This window comes from Anopheles coluzzii, chromosome 2, assembly GCF_943734685.1.
Source record: "Anopheles coluzzii chromosome 2, AcolN3, whole genome shotgun sequence".
NCBI classification, from domain to species: domain Eukaryota; kingdom Metazoa; phylum Arthropoda; class Insecta; order Diptera; family Culicidae; genus Anopheles; species Anopheles coluzzii.
In genome coordinates, this window is record NC_064670.1 from 74,779,729 (window position 1) to 74,799,308 (window position 19,580).

Below are 19,580 nucleotides of genomic sequence, written 5' to 3' on the forward strand. Positions count from 1 at the left end.
TACCAGCAAATCCATCTGCGTGACGAGGACGGCTTCCAATGATCACGTGATGAGTGCGTAGGTCGTTGTCCTCTCCTGTCCCTTGACCTTGATGTGTAGCGGAAACGGGATGCCCAACCAGCAAAACCGAAGCTATTGGAAAACTTTCCTGTGTGCCAAAGCGAGAGAGCATGTCTTCTTTCTCTAGATTTTTGACGGCACAACGCCGATCGTGTGGCCTATGAACGAAAAACGGGAGAAGGAGAAACCGATATCCTTCGAGTGACACACACGCATGCATCTGCATGCGTATTCCGCTGAACCGAGACTACACATCTCTCCCGATCTCCCATGATTTTTCTGCTATCGCGCTCATCCGGGTGTTAGGCATCCTCAGTCTGTCCAGAACTTTCACTGTGGAAGGATGTATTGGAGTGATGTGTGATTTCTTGTGCCCCGTACTTTGCTCGTTTACGTTTTGTGCCGTGTTCCTTCTTCTTCAATTATGGAATGATTTATCCTTGTCAATTTCTAAGGTAAGTTTCTCATCCTCGTGTGTGCTTCAATGGATACATTAAACTAACGCTTGTCGTCTAAAAAGTTACAGTGCACGCGCATGTTAATCGACGGTTGCCAACATCCCGCAAAACGATCGACAGAAGGAAAACGGTGTCCGGTTTTAAAATATAAAGGTAAGCGTTTCTATAATCCTATGTGCAAAACATTGGTTAGTTTGTTATAAAAAAACATGGATTACTTATTGGTTAACTTTCATCAACAGATTTCATCACAGCTCTTTCGTAGAAGAGTGCACTTCAAGGACGCCTAGGATACGGCTAAACATGCGCAGCACCAGTCCGTGACGTCATTTCCAGACAGGCGCCGGCTGAACACGCGCAGCACCAGTCGAGGATGTCCTAGCGAGAAGGGCAGAAGGAGGAACGAGAGGAAGGGTACGGGAACCGCTACAATTGTAGGGGGTGAAGCATCCAGCCGTGTACAGAGTGTGAGTGTGCCAAAACGCATGTGGAAAGAGGAGGTCCAATAAATAGCATGCGAAAGTGTGCATAAAGCAAAAAGAAAAAGCGTCACTACTACAACCAATCCGAAAATATAAGAGGAGGGATAAATACAAATGTATGCGTGAGCAGGACCAGCAATCCAATGTGTGCGTCGGTTTGTGCCGTGCTGAAAGTTTTTACTTTAGCTGCTGCTAGTGTAAAAATTTAAGGAAAGCTTAAAGTAAAATTTTTTCCACGGGGCGCCTTCGGAAATTGTTGGCTGGGTGTGTGATGAGCTGCGCGTCGATCAACCGAGAGAACTTCGTCCAGTCTCCGGGAGAGTTGTTCGATCCGTTCTTCTAGTGCTGCGATATCCGATGATGTTCTCGGTATGTGATGCGTGTGGGAGGTCTCTCTTCGTACAGGTGCAATCTCCGTGCGTGGCGCCTCCATGATTTTGTCAGCCACGATCGCCTGCTCGTCGAGTGTAGCGGTGGGCAAGTCGGAAACGATGGACCGCACTGTGTTGGGTAGTGCACGAAGCCAGATGTTAAGAAGGACGCTGTCGGAGCATCCTTCTCTGCCCAGTCTTCGCATCTCGGAGAGCAGCATGCTGGGCTTGTGGTCGCCCAACGAAACACCGGAAAGGAGGTTGGTTAGCCGCTGGTTTTCCGAGGGTTGAAAATACTCCAGTACGGCGTTTTTCATCGTGATGTAACGATCGTTCTTCTCACTTTTGTTACACTTTGCAATGGCAGTGTAAACGTATTTGGCTCGGTTGCCGAGCGACACGATGACCGTATTGAATTTCTGCTTGTCCGATTTTACGTCGTTGACGTTGAAAGCCGCTTCCAGGCAAAGGAACCAGGTGTCCACATCATCCACATCGAAATCTGGAAAACTGATTTTTGAAACCGCATGCCTTTCCTCGTGCTCCGCTTTGATGTTAGCCGGTGGCGCGTGGGGAGTCGTCTTCGGTGCGATGGGGGCACTTCCTTCGGGATTCATCTCGTACAGCGGTCGCGAGCACTTTTATTGTACAAACGTTCGCGGACAGGTTAAAAACGAGGTTTTTGCGTATCACTTTAAACTGTCGGGGTCACTGATAGCACGTGTGGAATTCGGATTGATGGAAACGACTTGTTCGGTTGGAGTTCAGATTATAAGAGAGAGCATTTTTATTTCGGTTGTCCTAACAAGCTACATAAGGACGGTTCCTTATGCGCTCTGTTTATGCCCACGAGTTGGGCTGTTCGTGCTACTATCGAGCAGTTTCCTAACTTTCTGTTTCCTGCTATCGAGCAGTTCCCTACATGGTGTTAACCAATCGACTAGCCTGATTGTTTCTTTCCAGAAGCATGGAGCGCGCTCATTCTCTAATTTTTGGAGGTTGTCGAAGAGATACCATATGCAACCTAATGAAAGTGGGCCACGCAAGTCGCAAGCTGGCCATTATTTGTTCACGATTCATGATTCGCTGTAATTTTTCACAATTAACTTAGTGTAAATAAACACATTGACATGGATTGACATTTTATTGACACATATATAGGTTGACATAATTGACAACTGAGTTATACGCGTTTGAACGCGGGCGTGGAAAATGCGCGTCGTGTTTGCGGCCTTACAAATGAATTGATATTAAATAGGAATGGTTGGGCTGAGTAGGTAACACAATATCATACTTGTTGATGGCATAACAAATTAAAATATTCCTTGATCGCAAATACCAGATTGCATCGGAACGCTATCGCTAAACTCCATAGTATATGTCTTCCTTATGCTAATCGTAGAACTACAGTTTCGTTTTTCAGGTATTCTTGAGGTGCGTTAAAACCTGTATACCTTTAAATTAAAACCTTTTATGAATCACTGTATTGTGGAGATGCGATAAAAGATTGCATTCATTTTGAAGCTTTATTTTGATGACCCTTACGGATAAGCAGCAATCTTCATATAACAATTTCCTTTATATTCCTGAGCCTCTTCACTCACTTTAGACACGGATAGATTACCCTTTTTCTCTTTGTCGACATTTCCTTTTTCACGATATTTTTTTCACGATAAAAAGAACTGTAGTTCGTTCAATGTTTCAAATTTCGGCAACTTCTTTTGGGAGCTTTCGACTGTTATACGAATGCCACACATGTTCTCCGTCTGCATCTGTTGTTATGTTATTTTTCCTTTTTGTGCTTTGACTGAAGAACATGTTACTCAACGCAAATTAAAACTATTAAACTGAGGTGTGTATTGTTGGTAGATGTGAATTATTCTACGATGCCAATTTATGCTGGAAGTTGAAGCGGTCCCGTGGTACAGTCGTCAACTCCAACGACTCAACAGCCGGTTCAGGTCGGATCGCAAAGAACGGTGGGAGCAACAGGTTCAGTTTGAATCTCCTTGGGTTAAAAACAAGGATCGCGGTCCAGATGCTTGCATGCTGGAACGGATCGCACCTGGCCGGAACGCAACGCGCATCACTTCTATTTATTTATGTCCCGCACATTTTACTTATTTATCATTACTTTGAGTGATTTTTTTCTCCTCGAACGTGAGGCAAAGAAGTTTGAATATTTCTATAATTTTTAAGTCTACGCTTGCCATGATTGAATTTGTCTTGAAAGAATGATTTGTCTCGACATTCTGGTAAGATAACAAAATTTGATGCGCCCAAAAAGGAAAAAAAGTAGAATTTGTTTATTTGTTTGTTTGTTATTTTGTTTGATTCTTTTTTATTATTGTCCGCTAACCCTAGCCTAACGAAACAAAACTTAACACAGTGCCTGTACTAGAAAGAAAGAAGATTGAATAAAATGTAAGGACAGGGAATAGAAGGATGAAGACCAGCTAGGAATGGACGGGAATGGAAGGAACGGAAAGGGGACACACACAAGGGAATGCAGGATAAGAGGGAAGGCACATCAATGTCACCGAGAAGGAGTCCTGCGACAAAAATAGCATAAGCGCGACCACGTCTCCTTTCAATCGATTTTGGTGTCAACATACGACATCTGACGAGAAAAACTCCGAGTCCATCTCATCGACTCCGAGTCCGGATCAGTCCGGATCTTTCCAGTTCAGTCCGGATCACTCCGGATCAATCCGGATCAGTTCGGATCAGTCCGGATCAGTCCGGATCACTCCGAATCACTCCGGATGAATCTGGATCACTCCGGATCACTCCGGATCACTCCGGATCAGTCCGAATTAGTTCGGATTAGTCCGTATGAGTCTGGATTAGTCCAGAAGGTTGGGGTTAATCCGGTCGAGACCGAGCCAGTAGTTTAAGTTGGCGATGCAATTACTAATGCTCAACATGACTGGTCACTATCGTTAAGACAATTCTTGATGAATGTGTTCCGTTGTGTTGTGTTGTGTTCAAATAATGCATCGAGAATTTACGATTCAGTATAAAACATTCTTTATGTTTTAAATATTTCTTTCTTGCAATAATATTTACCTTTTAAATATTTACCGTCTCATTGAAAATCTCTTTTCCTTCTACTTCCCGTATGATTCCCATCGTATTAAGTCAAAAGAAGTAAGGTTATTTCAATTTTGATTGTTTATTGTTGGTTTACATTTCTAGAATTTCAATACAAACAATTGGTGTTCACAAAGTCAAGTTGAATTATAATTTAATACATTACTTCTTTTTAATTCGTCGTTTGGTTTTATTAGAAGTTAAATCACATTTAAGCCTATTTCTCCTTTACTTTCCTTTATTTCCTTTACTTTCCTGCTTCCAAGTTGACTTCTTTTTTGACTCAACATCAGTCCTGTTTTCGAAAAAACTCTCTCGCAGGGAACAAAAGTTGCTGGAAGGCGCGGTCAAATGGGGTCAAGTAGATCAGCTGGTCAGAAACATAGCGCCATTGAAGACGGCGCTTAGTTGCAAATTAGATACGAGAAAAGACAGACCAATTTTTGAGCTGATCGGCGAAACCCTACATACGCGAGCGACAGTTACAAAAATTCTGTAGCAGCAACTGAAATAAACAGAAAGCTACACCAGTGGCAACAGTAGCTGTTACAATGTGATTGTAGGAAACACCGCTGGATAGTGGTTGAACTTGCTGTTGAAATACGCCCCATGTATCATCGTCGAGCCGGTCTCGTAGTACAGTCGTCAACTCGTACGACTTAACAACATGCCCGTCATGGGTTCAATCCCCAAACAGGCCGCGCCGCCATACGAAGGACTGACTATCCTGCTATGGGGGGGAATCAATTAGTCACTGAAAGCCAATGCCCACAAGTGGGTTCAGGCAGGCCTTGACCGACATCGGTTGTTGAGCCAAAAAAGAAGAAGAAGATCATCGTCCTTTATAATTTCTGTACATTCTTCTACAGTAGGTGTGTCATTTGCGCATTGAGTTTAAATGGTATCAATTTTTCATATGAACAAGCATACGCCTCCTCGTATTCTGTTGAATTTCCTAAGAACCCTTCTTTTTTAAACCTAGGATCAAATAGTATTGCTAATGATGAAACGTCCTTATAGTTATAAGTGTTGAAGCTATCTTCAATATCTGACATAATTTCTGTTGCAAGCTATTTGGCGTTTGTATGTAAATGACATGATAGCGCTTTTAATGGTATAATCAAAGATTTGATCAGCACACCCAATTTTGATAATGCAACTGTTTTTCCGCCATTATTTCTTTAGTGGTTGAATCCAAATATCGAAGCACTTTAGCAGTTTCTTTTATGATTTCCCAGTGATTTTATATTTTTTATATGTTATATTTTTTTGATTTCCCAGTGATTTTAGATTTTATATATGATTTTATTTTTATAGAAGCGATCTAGCATTTCATACGTAGAGTTCTATCGTGTGGGGCAATCCTGTTTTAGTTTTTGTTGCGGTAATTTCTAATTAGCTGCGCTTTTGAATGCAAAAATTTGCTGCACTTCTGAAAGTTTTTGCATTGCTTTGTTGCTTCTACGAAAATGCATTTAACTATTTCTATTGTTTTTTCTATAATATTGCTAATAGATTTTTGAACTGCTAAATATATGGTATGTGCACCGCATGGAAGGTGTTCAATGCCAAGTGCTCTTGTCGATGCTATCATAGTAGATTTATCGCGCATACCCCTACGTTGTGTTAATTTCTATATGTTTTACTTAAAACTGCTTTATTGAATTATAACGCGAAACTTTTGTGTGCTTACGCAAAGCCGTTGCTCTTGGTGTGTCGGTTTTTGTATTCAATCGATCTTTTCCCGCTATCCTAATCGCACCAATACATACAAACAGAAACTGTCAAATATACGCACAGTCCGATAAAAACGCAATTACGTAAAAACGCAGTTGAAATATTTCAATTACACGGACTATGGGTAACCGTAACATACATTCCTAAACAAGATTTATTGTCTGTTACTATATGTTGGAAATTGAATTGAATCGCATTGTAGTTAGTTTAGAAAATATGATTAATTGAAATTTCGTGTTTCATGTGTTCGTGAATTGTTTCAAATGGTGAAATATTTCAATTGAACTAGATCAGTTACGGATTGGAATTGGAGAATGAACTCTTAGGATTAGGGTGAAATGAACTAGCAAATGAATTATGTAATGAAATGACAAGTGAATAAACAGTAGCAAATTGATTGGCGCAAAGCACACAGCGGTTTTATCCATTCTCTTCGGTTTTCGGCAATCCGTATAACACAGCCAGCTTTTAAGTGATATTTATCACACTATAGTTTCTATTCGTCCATGAATTTCAATTTTTTTGGTAACATTTTCAAAACATTTTGCTATTTTGCTCCCGATGTGTTCTTTTAAGAATTCCGAGCAATCTATTAGGAATGTAGATAATTCGAAGTTATCATTTATAAAATGAACTGTTATGGCAAGGAAGCTGGTTCCATTTAGACTAAACCATGCAGTTAGAGCAATATAACTATCTGATACTTAATTGGCGCTCACATATTCCAAAGTTTCGTTATAAATTTTTGGTCACGCGGAAATAGCAAATGTTTTGCTGGTTGGTAGATCATAATTTGGATTCAATTATTTATGAATGCTCTGAAATAGTGAATATCAATAATAGAAAATGGATAATATTCTTTACATATTATTAATATGAGCAGTTTATCTAAACTTTTAACTGCGTTTGATGACAGAATGGTCTTAGAAACAAAATAATTGTCTATTGAGCGTGATGAATTTGCAGAATACGAGGCGGGTGCGAGACGATTTTTGCAGAAATCAAGCCGAATCACCTTTTTCCTCGTTATTTGAATTTGGTTCGGCACTATTTATGGAAGTAGAATGATGCTTTCTCTTCATATGTCGTCGTAAGTTACCGTTCAAATAGACACAGAGCGACAACGTCGCGCGCGACAAAAAGTAGCTCAATTTAGCAAACAGAGCTACTCGTCTCGCGCGACATTATTGCTTCATCCGAAATAATCGAATTATCTAGTTTGTTTACTAGCCAGATTAATGCCAAACGTAAAAAATTAGATTTGAACACATTTTAACCTATTTTTGTGTGTTTCTGATTTAGATTTTCTCTTTGCTTTCGTCTATCAAAATCAAAACAGCAACAAAACTTACTTTCCAAACTCACAGGATTAACATTTTCGCTAATTTTGCTCGCGGGTTTCTGCAGTTTTTTTTTACGCGGTATAATTTCTTGCCGAAACGATATACTTAAGTTTACCCAAAAAATTTGTCTCAATTCCGCGAGAGGTTTGAAAAGAGCGCAAATCTTATGCTGCGCTCTTTTTATAGCCTCTTTTCCTGCGTCACTTCAGGTCCTAATCGGATTGCGCTTCGTGTACGTTAATCCTTCTGGTTTAATAGTGCTCGTTCAGTACCTGTGTTGCGCTATGTAACAACACTCAGTTTAGTTAATGAAATGACAATCAAAAATATATCTTCTTTCAAACATCTTACCTATTTTTCATGTCATACACTGTTAAACTTCTTCTTCATATCGCTGGTGATTTCGATGTCTCCATTCGAAGTTGTAAGTAACTTTCAAAGAGTATGTAGTTTGGAAGCCAATAATCCTTCCAATACCTCGGGTGACAAACGGTCCCTTAGTTTTTTTTTTTTTTTGTTAAGGTTATTCTGGAAAAAAAGTCTTTCCACGCAAGCCGAAGAATGTGGAAGAGATAACAAAGCTGGTAAGACTCTTCGCAGTACAGGAAAAGCAAAATTTCCATCAGAGCGCCGTACGATTGCTTAATCGTTATTATATTCCAAAAAGCTACATTATAAGTCAACTCCTCTGGTTGAAAATCCTTTAACCCTATGTTCCTTATTTCCCGATACTCCATATCGGCGACTTGTAGTTCTGCTTCTGATACCAAGTTAGGGAACATGTTTAGCAATGGATAGATTGCCTCAAATTTCCTGTTTGCTACATGATTTGAATCCAATATCGCAAAATGAATAAGAATAGAATCACTTAAATCGACACGGCTTGTGATTTGGTTACATAATGTTACATAAAAGTTTATCATATTTTTGTGACCTCGCTTGCTGTTTGTTGACTTATGATGTGGTTGTGTAGGAGTTGTTCCATTAGCTGCATACTTTCTGTGCCGATGTCTATTGATTTATAATTTTGATGGCAGAACACAACTTTTATTCTGTCTTTATTTAATTTTTGTTTTTTTTTTTATTATATTTAATATTGTTACTTATTATCATAATTTTTAACAATATATTTATTGTTTAAATATGATTTTTTAATAATTAATAATATCAATATCATAATTATTATTATTTTGTTGTTATGTTATTATAAATTTAGCCCTTCCAGAGGTAGAGATCAAAGAGGTATCATTGCATCAAAGATATATATATATATATATATATATATATATATATATATATATATATATATATATATATATATATATATATATATATATTGTAAAAGTTTGGAAAATGTATATACGTGTAAACGCTACTTGATGTCACGGTACGTGTATATTAGCATTAGGTTATTTTTGACAGCTGCCATTAGAACAGTATAAAAAGCGAACGAATCAGGACGCCAAATCGAAGTGACTACAATTTAATCGATTTTACATCTCAGAAGTGGGATAGTGAGCCCAAAATGTCCGTAGATGACCAGAGAGTGACTAAGGATGAGATGCTGTGCGCACTCCAGTCGGCCGAAATAACCGTGCCATGTACGGCAACACTGATGCAGATCCGTGCTCTCTATAAGGAAGCGTACCCTAGCTCGCAACAAAATGGCGATTCCAACGACACCATGTGCAACGCAGCCATTGCCGAAAGTAAAGAAGAGAGCGTCACCCAGATCATGAAAACTGATGTGATCAAAGAAAACGACGAAGCTGCAGCAGAAATTGTGCTCCTAAAGCAAAAATGTGAGATACTTGAACTGCGGAACAAATTAGCAGCGCTTGAGAGCCAAAGTCGTGAATACTCCAATACAGCTAGATTGCTTCATCCGGAAGAGGTTAAGCAGATTATTCCGATGTTTGGAGAGGGTGCCAGTTTCTTGCAGTGGATAAAAACGGTAAAACACAGAGCTGAAGTTTATGGTTGGACCGACCAAATGACATTGATGTACGCTAGCAGTCAGCTAACTGGCGCTGCAAAGGAGTGGTACAGTGGTTTCCGGCATTCTGTAACATCGTTTAAAGAATTTGCCGAAGGAATGGGAAAAGCTTTCCCAGACACGCATAATGAAGCTGCTATTCACAAGAAGCTGTTGCATACATTCAAAAGGAATGATGAGTCCTACGCCGCCTACATCTTTCATGTACATGCCCTTGGAACAACTGGGAACGTGAGTAACGCAGCGATTATAACATACATCATCCGAGGACTATCGCGCGATCCCATGTATGACAACTTAGTGGCGAAAGAATATCGTGATGTGTATGATCTGATTGATCATGTAAACCGATGCGAGATGCATTACCAAATGCGTGAACCACCGTCATCCCCCACTCGTCCACAACCTTCAAGCCGTTTTACATCGATGCTGAAAACCAACACCAAATCAGCCAATGGGCGAGAAGAAATGGTGCGATGCTACAATTGTGCGAGTTTCGGCCATTTTTCCAACCAGTGCCGAAAACCACGTCAGTCTGCCCAACTATGTTTCTTGTGTGGAAGCCCTGATCACAAGAAACAAGACTGCCCGAACGTTGCCCAGAGGATGCTTGCCGCTATATTTGTACCGTGCGGTCAGCAGAGTTTCCAACATCAGTGTCCGGCATCACGATTGCCTCAATCCGGTGGCAATGATTACTCACATCTGAACCTGTCGATGGCTGCTGCAGCAGAAAACAATAACGGAGATGATAATGGAAATCAAGTGACTGGTTCAGGAGCTAGGATCGATCCAATTCAGGAGGTAAGTGTCGCATTGCTGAATGATAATGAATTAAGCGCAACGCAATCACGTGTGTTTTGTTTGTTTGATTCTGGCAGCCCTAAAAGTTTCATCAGTGAACAACTTGTGCCAAACATCAAACATACTCCTCAATTTTCGGGATTCTGTGGATTAGGCAACCAGCAGCTTACATCTTTGGGCCATGTGAACATTAGAATAAAATTTCGAAATATCAACGTTTCCCATTCCTTTATGATACTGCCAAAACAACAAACAGCATGGCCCTTGATTGCAGGAAGGGACTTATTAAAAAAGATGAACATCCATTTACATTACCTTTGTTATCGTTATTCTCAAGACAATCTGATGAACTTACTAAAAGAAAATAAATCTACTCTTGCAACACACGTGAAAGCGCGCCTTAATTCATTGGGGATTTTTAAAACTAATTCGAAGGATGAGGCAGACATTTGGACGCAATCTATTTTCCAATCAGACCAGAAAAGATACGATAGTGTTGATGAACATAATCAGACCAACGATAGTGGTACGGAGGCTGAGAGTATTTTGAGGACTTTTTCAGAGTTATGTGCTATTGATATTAGTAAGGAAGCGAACACATTGGATATAGGAAACGAATTGAGTGAAGACCAGATGTGTCTGATAGCTTCATGTGTGGAAAATAACTATCTTCAGCCCTTAAATGAAACTATTCTTGAATCACAACATTCAATGAAAATAAGTGTTACAAATGATACTCCAATATTCTGTAAACCTAGGCGGTTGTCTTTTGCCGAACGCAATCAGGTTCGTGATATAGTTAAAAATTTATTAGAAAAACAAATTATTCGACCCAGCAATTCACCTTACGCATCTGCTATTGTGTTAGTACGGAAGAAAAATGGTGAGGTATGAATGTGTGTTGACTACCGTCCGTTAAATAAGATAACAATTCGTGATAACTATCCAATACCTTTGATTGACACTTGCCTCGAACACCTAAGCGGTAAACGGTATTTCACTCTCTTAGATCTCAAAAGCGGCTTTCATCAAATTAAGATGCACGAAGATTCTATTAGTTACACTGCCTTTGTAACACCTGACGGACAGTATGAATATCTGAAAATGCCATTTGGGCTAAAAAACGCTCCATCAGGATTTCAAAGATTCATTAACTCAGTACTGCGAGAATTCATCGACGAAGCCAAACTAGTCGTCTATCTTGACGACATAATCATAGCGTCAAAGACGTTTCAAGATCATTTAGAAACTCTAGGTGCTGTTTTAAAAACTCTTAGGAAGAATGGATTGGAACTGCGTATTGACAAATGCAAATTTGGGTGCAGTAACTTGGATTACCTTGGTTACTATGTAAACTCAAAGGGAATTCAACCAAGCAACTACCACATTAAGGCTATCCAAAATTACCCAGTGCCTAAAACCTCAAAGGAAGTTCAGCGTTGTCTTGGTTTGTTTTCCTATTTTAGACGATTCGTCCCGTCTTTCTCGAACATTGCAAAACCTTTGAGCAATCTACTTAAAGAAAAAGTGTCTTTCCAATTTGATGAAGCATGTATGAACGCATTTAATGAATTGAAAACCAAATTAATTAATGCTCCTGTGTTGGCAATTTATGATCCTTCTCGAGAAACAGAACTACATTGCGATGCCAGCACAGTTGGATTTGGCTCGGTTTTACTTCAAAAGCAAGATGATGGGAAATTCCATCCAGTGGCATATTTTTCGAAAACTGCTTCTTCTAGTGAGTCCAATCTTCACAGCTACGAGTTAGAAACTTTGTCAGTGATTTACGCCTTGAAGCGTTTTCATGCATATGTGCATGGTATCCCTATAAAGATAGTAACCGATTGTAATTCCCTAGTGGAAACTTTGAAGAACAGGAACTGCTCCGCCAAAATTGCAAGGTGGTCCCTGTTCTTAGAAAACTATGAATACACTATGCAGTATCGCCCTGGAACAGCAATGGGTCACGCTGATGCACTTAGTCGCTCCAAAATGGCAGGTGCTGTTGACGAGTTGGATCTCGACATTCAGTTGCAGATAGCTCAGGGCCGAGATCCTACATTAGTTCATCTAAGAACCGAACTAGAAACAAAACCAATTCCAGGGTACACACTACTGGATGGTGTGATATATCGTCAATCCCCTGAAAGCAAATTGCAATTGATCGTTCCAAAAGAACTGATAAAAAATGTGATTAGAAGCACTCATGAAAGCATAGGCCATTTAGGTGTTGACAAGTGCTGTTCACAAATCGCCAAACACTATTGGTTTTCAGGTATGAAAAATCAGGTACAAAATTTCATTCAGAATTGCCTTAAATGTATACTTTTCTCTGCCTTCCCAAGAAAAAACAAGCGCAATTTGTACAACATCCCCAAAAGTTCAGTACCTTTCGATACCCTTCACATCGACCATTTTGGCCCATTACCATCCATAAAATCTAAAAAGAAATACATTTTAGTGGTGATCGATTCTTTTACTAAATTCACAAAACTTTACCCCACCACTACGACCAACACAAGGGAGGTTTGTTCTGTGTTGGGACAATATTTTAACTATTATAGCCGTCCCAAACGAATAGTGAGTGATCGTGCAACTTGTTTTTCATCTCAGGAGTTTAAAACGTTTCTCAGTGATCGTAACATAATACATGTTCAAAATGCCGTTTGTTCCCCTCAAGCCAACGGTCAGGTTGAGAGAGTTAACAGAGTAATCAAACCCATGTTAAGCAAAATTACTGATTCCGTGGATCATGCAGATTGGTGTTCCAAATTATCTGAAGTCGAATATGCGCTGAACAACACAACACACTCGTCAACGTATTTTGCTCCTTCGGTTTTGTTATTCGGTGTCGAACAACGTGGTACCATTATAAACGAATTCAAAGAGTATCTAGATAACAAAAACGAACCTTCTAGAAATTTAGAAACTATTCGTTCTGAAGCTTCTGAAAATATAAAAAGATCACAGGAAATCAACCTGATTCAGTTTGGCAAAAGACACAACCCAGCGGTAGAATTTGCGGAAGGGGATCTTGTTGTTATTCGAAACGTCGATAATTCAGCAAATTCTAACAAGAAATTTATTGCCAAGTTCAAAGGTCCTTACATAGTTCACAAACAACTTCCGAACGACCGTTATGTAATTCGAGATATCGATGGTTTCCAACATACTCAAATCCCATATGATGGTATACTTGAGTCTGATAAGCTTAGACATTGGATTGCGCCAGATGCTGATCTTGCCCCAGAATTATGTGATGCGACACTACATGATGAGAATGTTTAACGAATTGAGGACAATTTATTTGTCAGGATAGGCCGAGTTGTAAAAGTTTGGAAAATGTATATACGCTACTTGATGTCACGGTACGTGTATATTAGCATTAGGTTATTTTTGACAGCTGCCATTAGAACAGAATAAAAAGCGAACGAATCAGGACGCCAAATCGAAGTGACTACAATTTAATCGATTTTACAATATATATATATATATATATATATATATATATATATATATATATATATATATATATATATATATATATATATATATATATATATATATATATATATATATATATATATATATATATATATGTTTTAATAGTATTTTGAATTACTAATTATTTTACTATAGCCATCCTGAACTTTCTGCATTTCTTCTCTGCCTCCTTCCTATTTTTCTTTGTAAAAAATGTTGCATGATCGTTTGATCCGAGGGTGTGCTTTAGCGCACGCGCCGTTTCGTAACACAACCCGCTGCGCAAAGCGACGGAAGAAATCATGCCGTTCGGAGAATTTTATCATGCCTTCCTTTTCTCTCCAACGGCAAATTTGTCGAGCAGCTCGTCGAGCTACCCGTCCCTGGCTCCGCCTCATACCCCTCGCCTGAGCGCGCTGTCGAAGGTTTGGATGTGTTGGTGCGTCAGACGGCCAATCGCTGTCAGCCGTCGTCCGTGCTTTTTCCCTCCATAGCGCTATCTCTTTCTCGCGTTTGGTCAATGCTCGCGAGCTGTTGTGGCGCCTAAAATGCCGTTAAAAAACATTGCGGCGATGAAGTTGCATTTTCACAAATCAAACCAAAAAATCGCAATGAGTTCAAACACTGCAATATAAAAATGAATAAGGAATCGCTAGTTTACGCTGGAGGGTTTGCTGTGCAACGCGCTGAACCCTAATTCGCATTAACACGTTCATCCCGGCGCTGATTTTCATCAACTTTCCTTTCCACCAGCACCTAGAACGCAGGCTGGAAAGTTCACTGGCAGTTCCTGGGACCTGCCATTGATCTGAACGTGTTAAGCATTAAACATAACTTTGTTACACTAAGCTTTTGCTTTCGTATGTTGTAGATTACACAGATATGCTGTGCCGTCTGCGCAAGCGTATGAGCGTGCGTGTGTGTGCAAAACTGTCGCCATATGTGTTTTTTCCGAAATGTTATGATCCAGCGGTCAAAGAAACGAAGGTGTTCATGAAAGGCGGAAAGACGAATTGAGGCCCCTGTCAATGGTAACTGATGACAGGGAGGAAGGGGTAGAGGCACACAGCTGTTGGGAGAATGAACAGTATTTTTAAATTGCCGGCGGGAAGGAAGGTGGCCATGGGACCCCAACGATCATCGGTCACAGGCCCTAAAATTGTAGCCGCCATGGGGGGAGGGGAGGTGCAAATGGTTCTCCAGCCACGGAGCCCTAACGACCATCTTTCCGGGGGCCCTTGTCGCTAATAAACTGTCCACTTTTAGACATACGGCATACTACAGACTAGAGATCTTCGGTGACCGCCTAGTCCGCCTACCGTTAGATCCACCGCTGGTTAATGACGGTGTTTTTTTTTATTGTGGAGGTGTATCCTTCCCCCCTGCTGCGTATGCACCGGGCAGGAGACAGTGTGGCAGTATGCAAGTTGCACACTGGATAGGAGCGGGCCCGCGGCACCGCCATCATTCCGCACATCTGCATGCCCGTCGTGGGTTCTAATCGCGTATGAACCGTCCGCCGTAGCAAAGGGTTAGTCACCGGCTCCGGCTACGTGGTACTCAAGTCCTGAAAAGGCCGGCATGATCGCGTAGGCTATTACGCTAATAATAATAATAATAATAATAAAAAGAACTTAGCATAGCAGTCCACACACGGGTAAGAGTTTGTCTTGACTTTGTTGCTGCCGGGTCTACCGCTGTGACGCGACAAATGCACGGAATGCACTCGACCAAAACATGAACCTACCGATCCGAACCCATTCCAAGGCATTGCCGGTCAATCAGCGTCATGATAACTACTCCAAACCAACAAGCCACCAGATTCTGGACGGACATGTGCAGCACCATACGCGTACCGTAATAAACAAATCCAGAATCGTCTTTTGTATGAATTCAATTCAAAATGTTGTTTCCACTTGCGTCCGCTAGCTTAATTGGAAAGAAATGTGTTACATATCACACGCACGTTTGCTTAGATCGTGTGTCTTTTTGATACCCCCAACAGCAGAGCCGATCGCAAAGATGCCAATGCCAATGGTTGTGTTGTCTCTCAGGTAGCGAGATCGAAAATGCGTGGACTTTGTAGCCGCAGCGGAAGAAAATGTACGCATCAGAATCAAATAGTTTTGGGGTTTCCAAACGCACGCACACACACAAACGCACAAACACGCGCGCGCAAACTCACACACAAACACGCGCGCAAACTCACACACACACACACACACACACACACACACACACACACACACGCGCGCACGCGCGCGCGCACATGCATGAACGCGCGCACGCCAGCACGCACACACACACGCACGTACGCGCGCCCGCGAGCCCGAAAGCGCGCACGCCAGCACACACCCACGAAAGCACGCTCGCGCAAGCACGCACTCACACCCTGCGGGCCGCTAAAAGCCCCGCTGCGCAAATTCGAGCAGTTTTCTGCGTAGTTTTTTGCGTCGTTTTGTGTCAAAAAATACGCAATAAAACACGCTAGACTTCAGCCAAAACTCCCGTACGACAAAATCGAGCAGTTTTGTAGCTCGGATTTTCGATCGCTTTCCGCCAAAAGCGATCGAAAAAGCGAGCAGAAATGTCAGGGAAAACGCTTGGATTCCGATCGAAGAAATATCCCGTCCGGCAAAATGAGTGTATTTTTTGAGTGATTTGAGTGACGCTGTCGAAATACAGTGGCTGGTATTATTGAATCCGTTCGTAGCGGCGGCGTACGTCCCGACACTCATTTTCCTAACGTACTAGATGGTTGCTACAGTTATTCACCGCGGCGTTGTAAGGCCGGGCTCATGAGATGTGTTGCCATCCCTAGAATTTCATGTGAGCGCCGTACGTTCCCGCTACGAACGGATTCAATAATACCAGCCAGTGTCTCTTCGACGAATGAGTTACACCCTCGCGCGAGCCCTCCCCCTCCCCACCCGTAACGCACGGTGCGCTCTGCAGTTCTCAATGTGTTTGTGTTCTTTCGAGCCATGCTACCAACACATGTAAAGATAGTTGTTTCTTTCGTTTTTCGTTTTCTTTCATGCACTTATCTTAAAACTAAACACAAACACTGTCATTTTTTATTACATTAAACACTTTTTTGAAACATAAAGTACACACTAAAGTACACATTTAGAATCCAATGACGTCATACCGGGTCGAGCCAGGCTGCGGGAAACTTGTCGACAATCTGCGTTGACTCTGTTCAGCAAATTCTTACCTGTGGATCCACGCACTGCATGTGCGTCTGTGCACACTGTTTATTCACTGCACACTTCACCAAAACACACCGGCGCACGAGACTTATAACGAAATGCGCATCAATGCACAAACACTGCGCGCGGGACTTTGAACAAAACACGCACAACCATCTCCGGCAAAGCGTCGCGCTGTACTGGTGGTTTTGCACGCGTAGGAGGGGGGGACATACGGAGCGATGGTTCGATGCTGTAGTGTAAGCGAGACAACACGATGTGACGAGCAGCTCCAAGTTGAGCTCGCTGAAAGAAGACACACACACATTCACAGACGGCTCGTCAAAGCACGGTATTTGTATTGGTGTTAGTGAAGCGCGCGTGTAAAACAGAATGCGAACTCTCATCGCAGCGCGCTTCTCCGTGCTTCTTCAAGCTTCCTCATACCCCTCGGCCTGAATCACTCAAAATTTGGGGTCTCATTGTTTGCGTGGATATCAATCCAAAAATTTCAGCGCTGAAAATTTCGCAATATTTCATTTATAAATTTGCAACAATTTTGAATGCGAAATATTTCACAGCCATGGGCTGTGAAATCCCGCTGCGCAAAGCGATCGAAAACTTCTCAAACTCAAACTGCAAACATATTTCACAGCGCATGGCTGTGAAATATTTCGCATTCAAAATTGTTGCAAATTTATAAATGAAATATTTTGAAATTTTCAGCGCTGAAATTTTTGGATTGATATATTTCTTCGATCGGAATACAAGCGTTTTCCCTGACATTTCTGCTCGCTTTTTCGATCGCTTTTGGCGGAAAGCGATCGAAAATCCGAGCTACAGAACTGCACGATTTTGTCGTGCGGGATATGTTTGCAGTTTGAGTTTGAGAAGTTTTCGATCGCTTTGCGCAGCGGGCTACCCCGCACGACAAAATCGAGCAGTTCTGTAGCTCGGATTTTCGATCGCTTTCCGCCAAAAGCGATCGAAAAAGCGAGCAGAAATGTCAGGGAAAACGCTTGTATTCCGATCGAAGAAATATATCAATCCAAAAATTTCAGCGCTGAAAATTTCAAAATATTTCATTTATAAATTTGCAACAATTTTGAATGCGAAATATTTCACAGCCATGCGCTGTGAAATATGTTTGCAGTTTGAGTTTGAGAAGTTTTCGATCGCTTTGCGCAGCGGGACGATAGCCAGCATATTTATTGCAGTTTTTAGGTGCGGAACGAGCGCCATCTGTTGAAGGAATGGATGAACTATTTCAGACGGCGGAGCAAAAAAATGGCCGAAAAATTCAAAAAATATTGGCGCCTATTCCTTCCTCCTCTTCCTCTCACTCCCTTTCCTCTCCCTGCCTTGCCTTACTTGCGCTTCAGCCCGTGCCTTTCGCCGTCAGCTGATTGTGTGTATGCGTTGGTATATATGTAAATTGCGGTTGTGTATTGTATTTGGTGGGTATAGCATTTATTTATTGTGTGTGACCTTGACGATGCGAGAGAAGCTGGTTCATTTTGGGATTTAAAGTGTTATCGGTGTATTGATGGTTTATTTTATTTCGTGCCGCTGCTGATGAGACCATTCGATGCCCCTGCCAATTGAGGGTGAAGAAGCCTACGTCTAACACTAATCTAATATGTTTTTTTAATTTGAACATGTTAGATGCTTCAACGACCTTCTAAGCATCATGTAGCACGGTGTAAAGTGGTTTAGCGTTTAGTTCAATTTTCTTTATTTTTACTTTTCCAAATCGGTCTGCTCTCAAAATGGGCGCCAAACAGAATGGTCGTTTACGCCAAGGAATTCTGACAGCTCTCTTGATGACAGCTCGTACTCTGCGTACGAACCACGCGAACTGCACAGTGGGCTGCTACAGTACTCCCCTTCGAGACTAGGATACGTACTGTTGAAGATGGGTAGGAAACAACACTCTTTGGCCTGAACGAGTGGTCCTAGTCGGTGGTAACTCAGAAGAACTGGTAGGTGGAGCAGGAACACTTGCAGAAGATTCTTGTAGGATGTGGGCTGGTTTGAGGCGGTCTATTGATATAGATACTGTACGACCTTTCACTTTGACCTTGAATATTTTTTCTGTTCGATCCATAACCTCATAAGGCCCTTCGTACGGTGGTGAAAGTGTTGGTCGTATGGAATCATTGCAAATAAAGACTAATTTACATGATTTTAGTTCGGTGGGAATAAAAATATTCCGAGAACCATGCCATGAGGTTTGTCTGGGGCGTAATGATCGCATGGCATTTCGTAAATTAGCTACAAACTCAGCTTCATTTGTTGTTTTGCCAATATCGTTGAAAAATTCAGAGGGGATACGAAGTGTGGTACCATAAACCATCTCAGCTGGTTATGCTTTAATATCTTCTTTGTATGTTGTTCTTAAGCCAAGTAGTATCACTGCGAGATTTTCACACCAGTGTTCATTATCGTGGCAGAGAAGAGCTGCTTTGAATGTTCTATGGAATCTTTCGATGATTCCATTGCTTTGAGGATGGTATGCAGTTGTACGCAGGTGAGTTGAACCTAACAGGCGGTTTAATT

At 41.3% G+C, this 19,580-nt stretch overlaps 1 protein-coding gene across 1 annotated transcript; it reads right to left on the reverse strand.

Moving 5' to 3' along the window:
* Positions 1–1,205: 1,205 nt before the first annotated feature.
* On the reverse strand, positions 1,206–1,988 carry LOC125908359 (uncharacterized). Its single transcript, XM_049611073.1, has one exon. It carries the CDS (start codon positions 1,986–1,988, stop codon positions 1,206–1,208), a length of 783 nt encoding a protein of 260 aa, XP_049467030.1.
* Between the last annotated feature and the right edge of the window lie 17,592 nt (positions 1,989–19,580).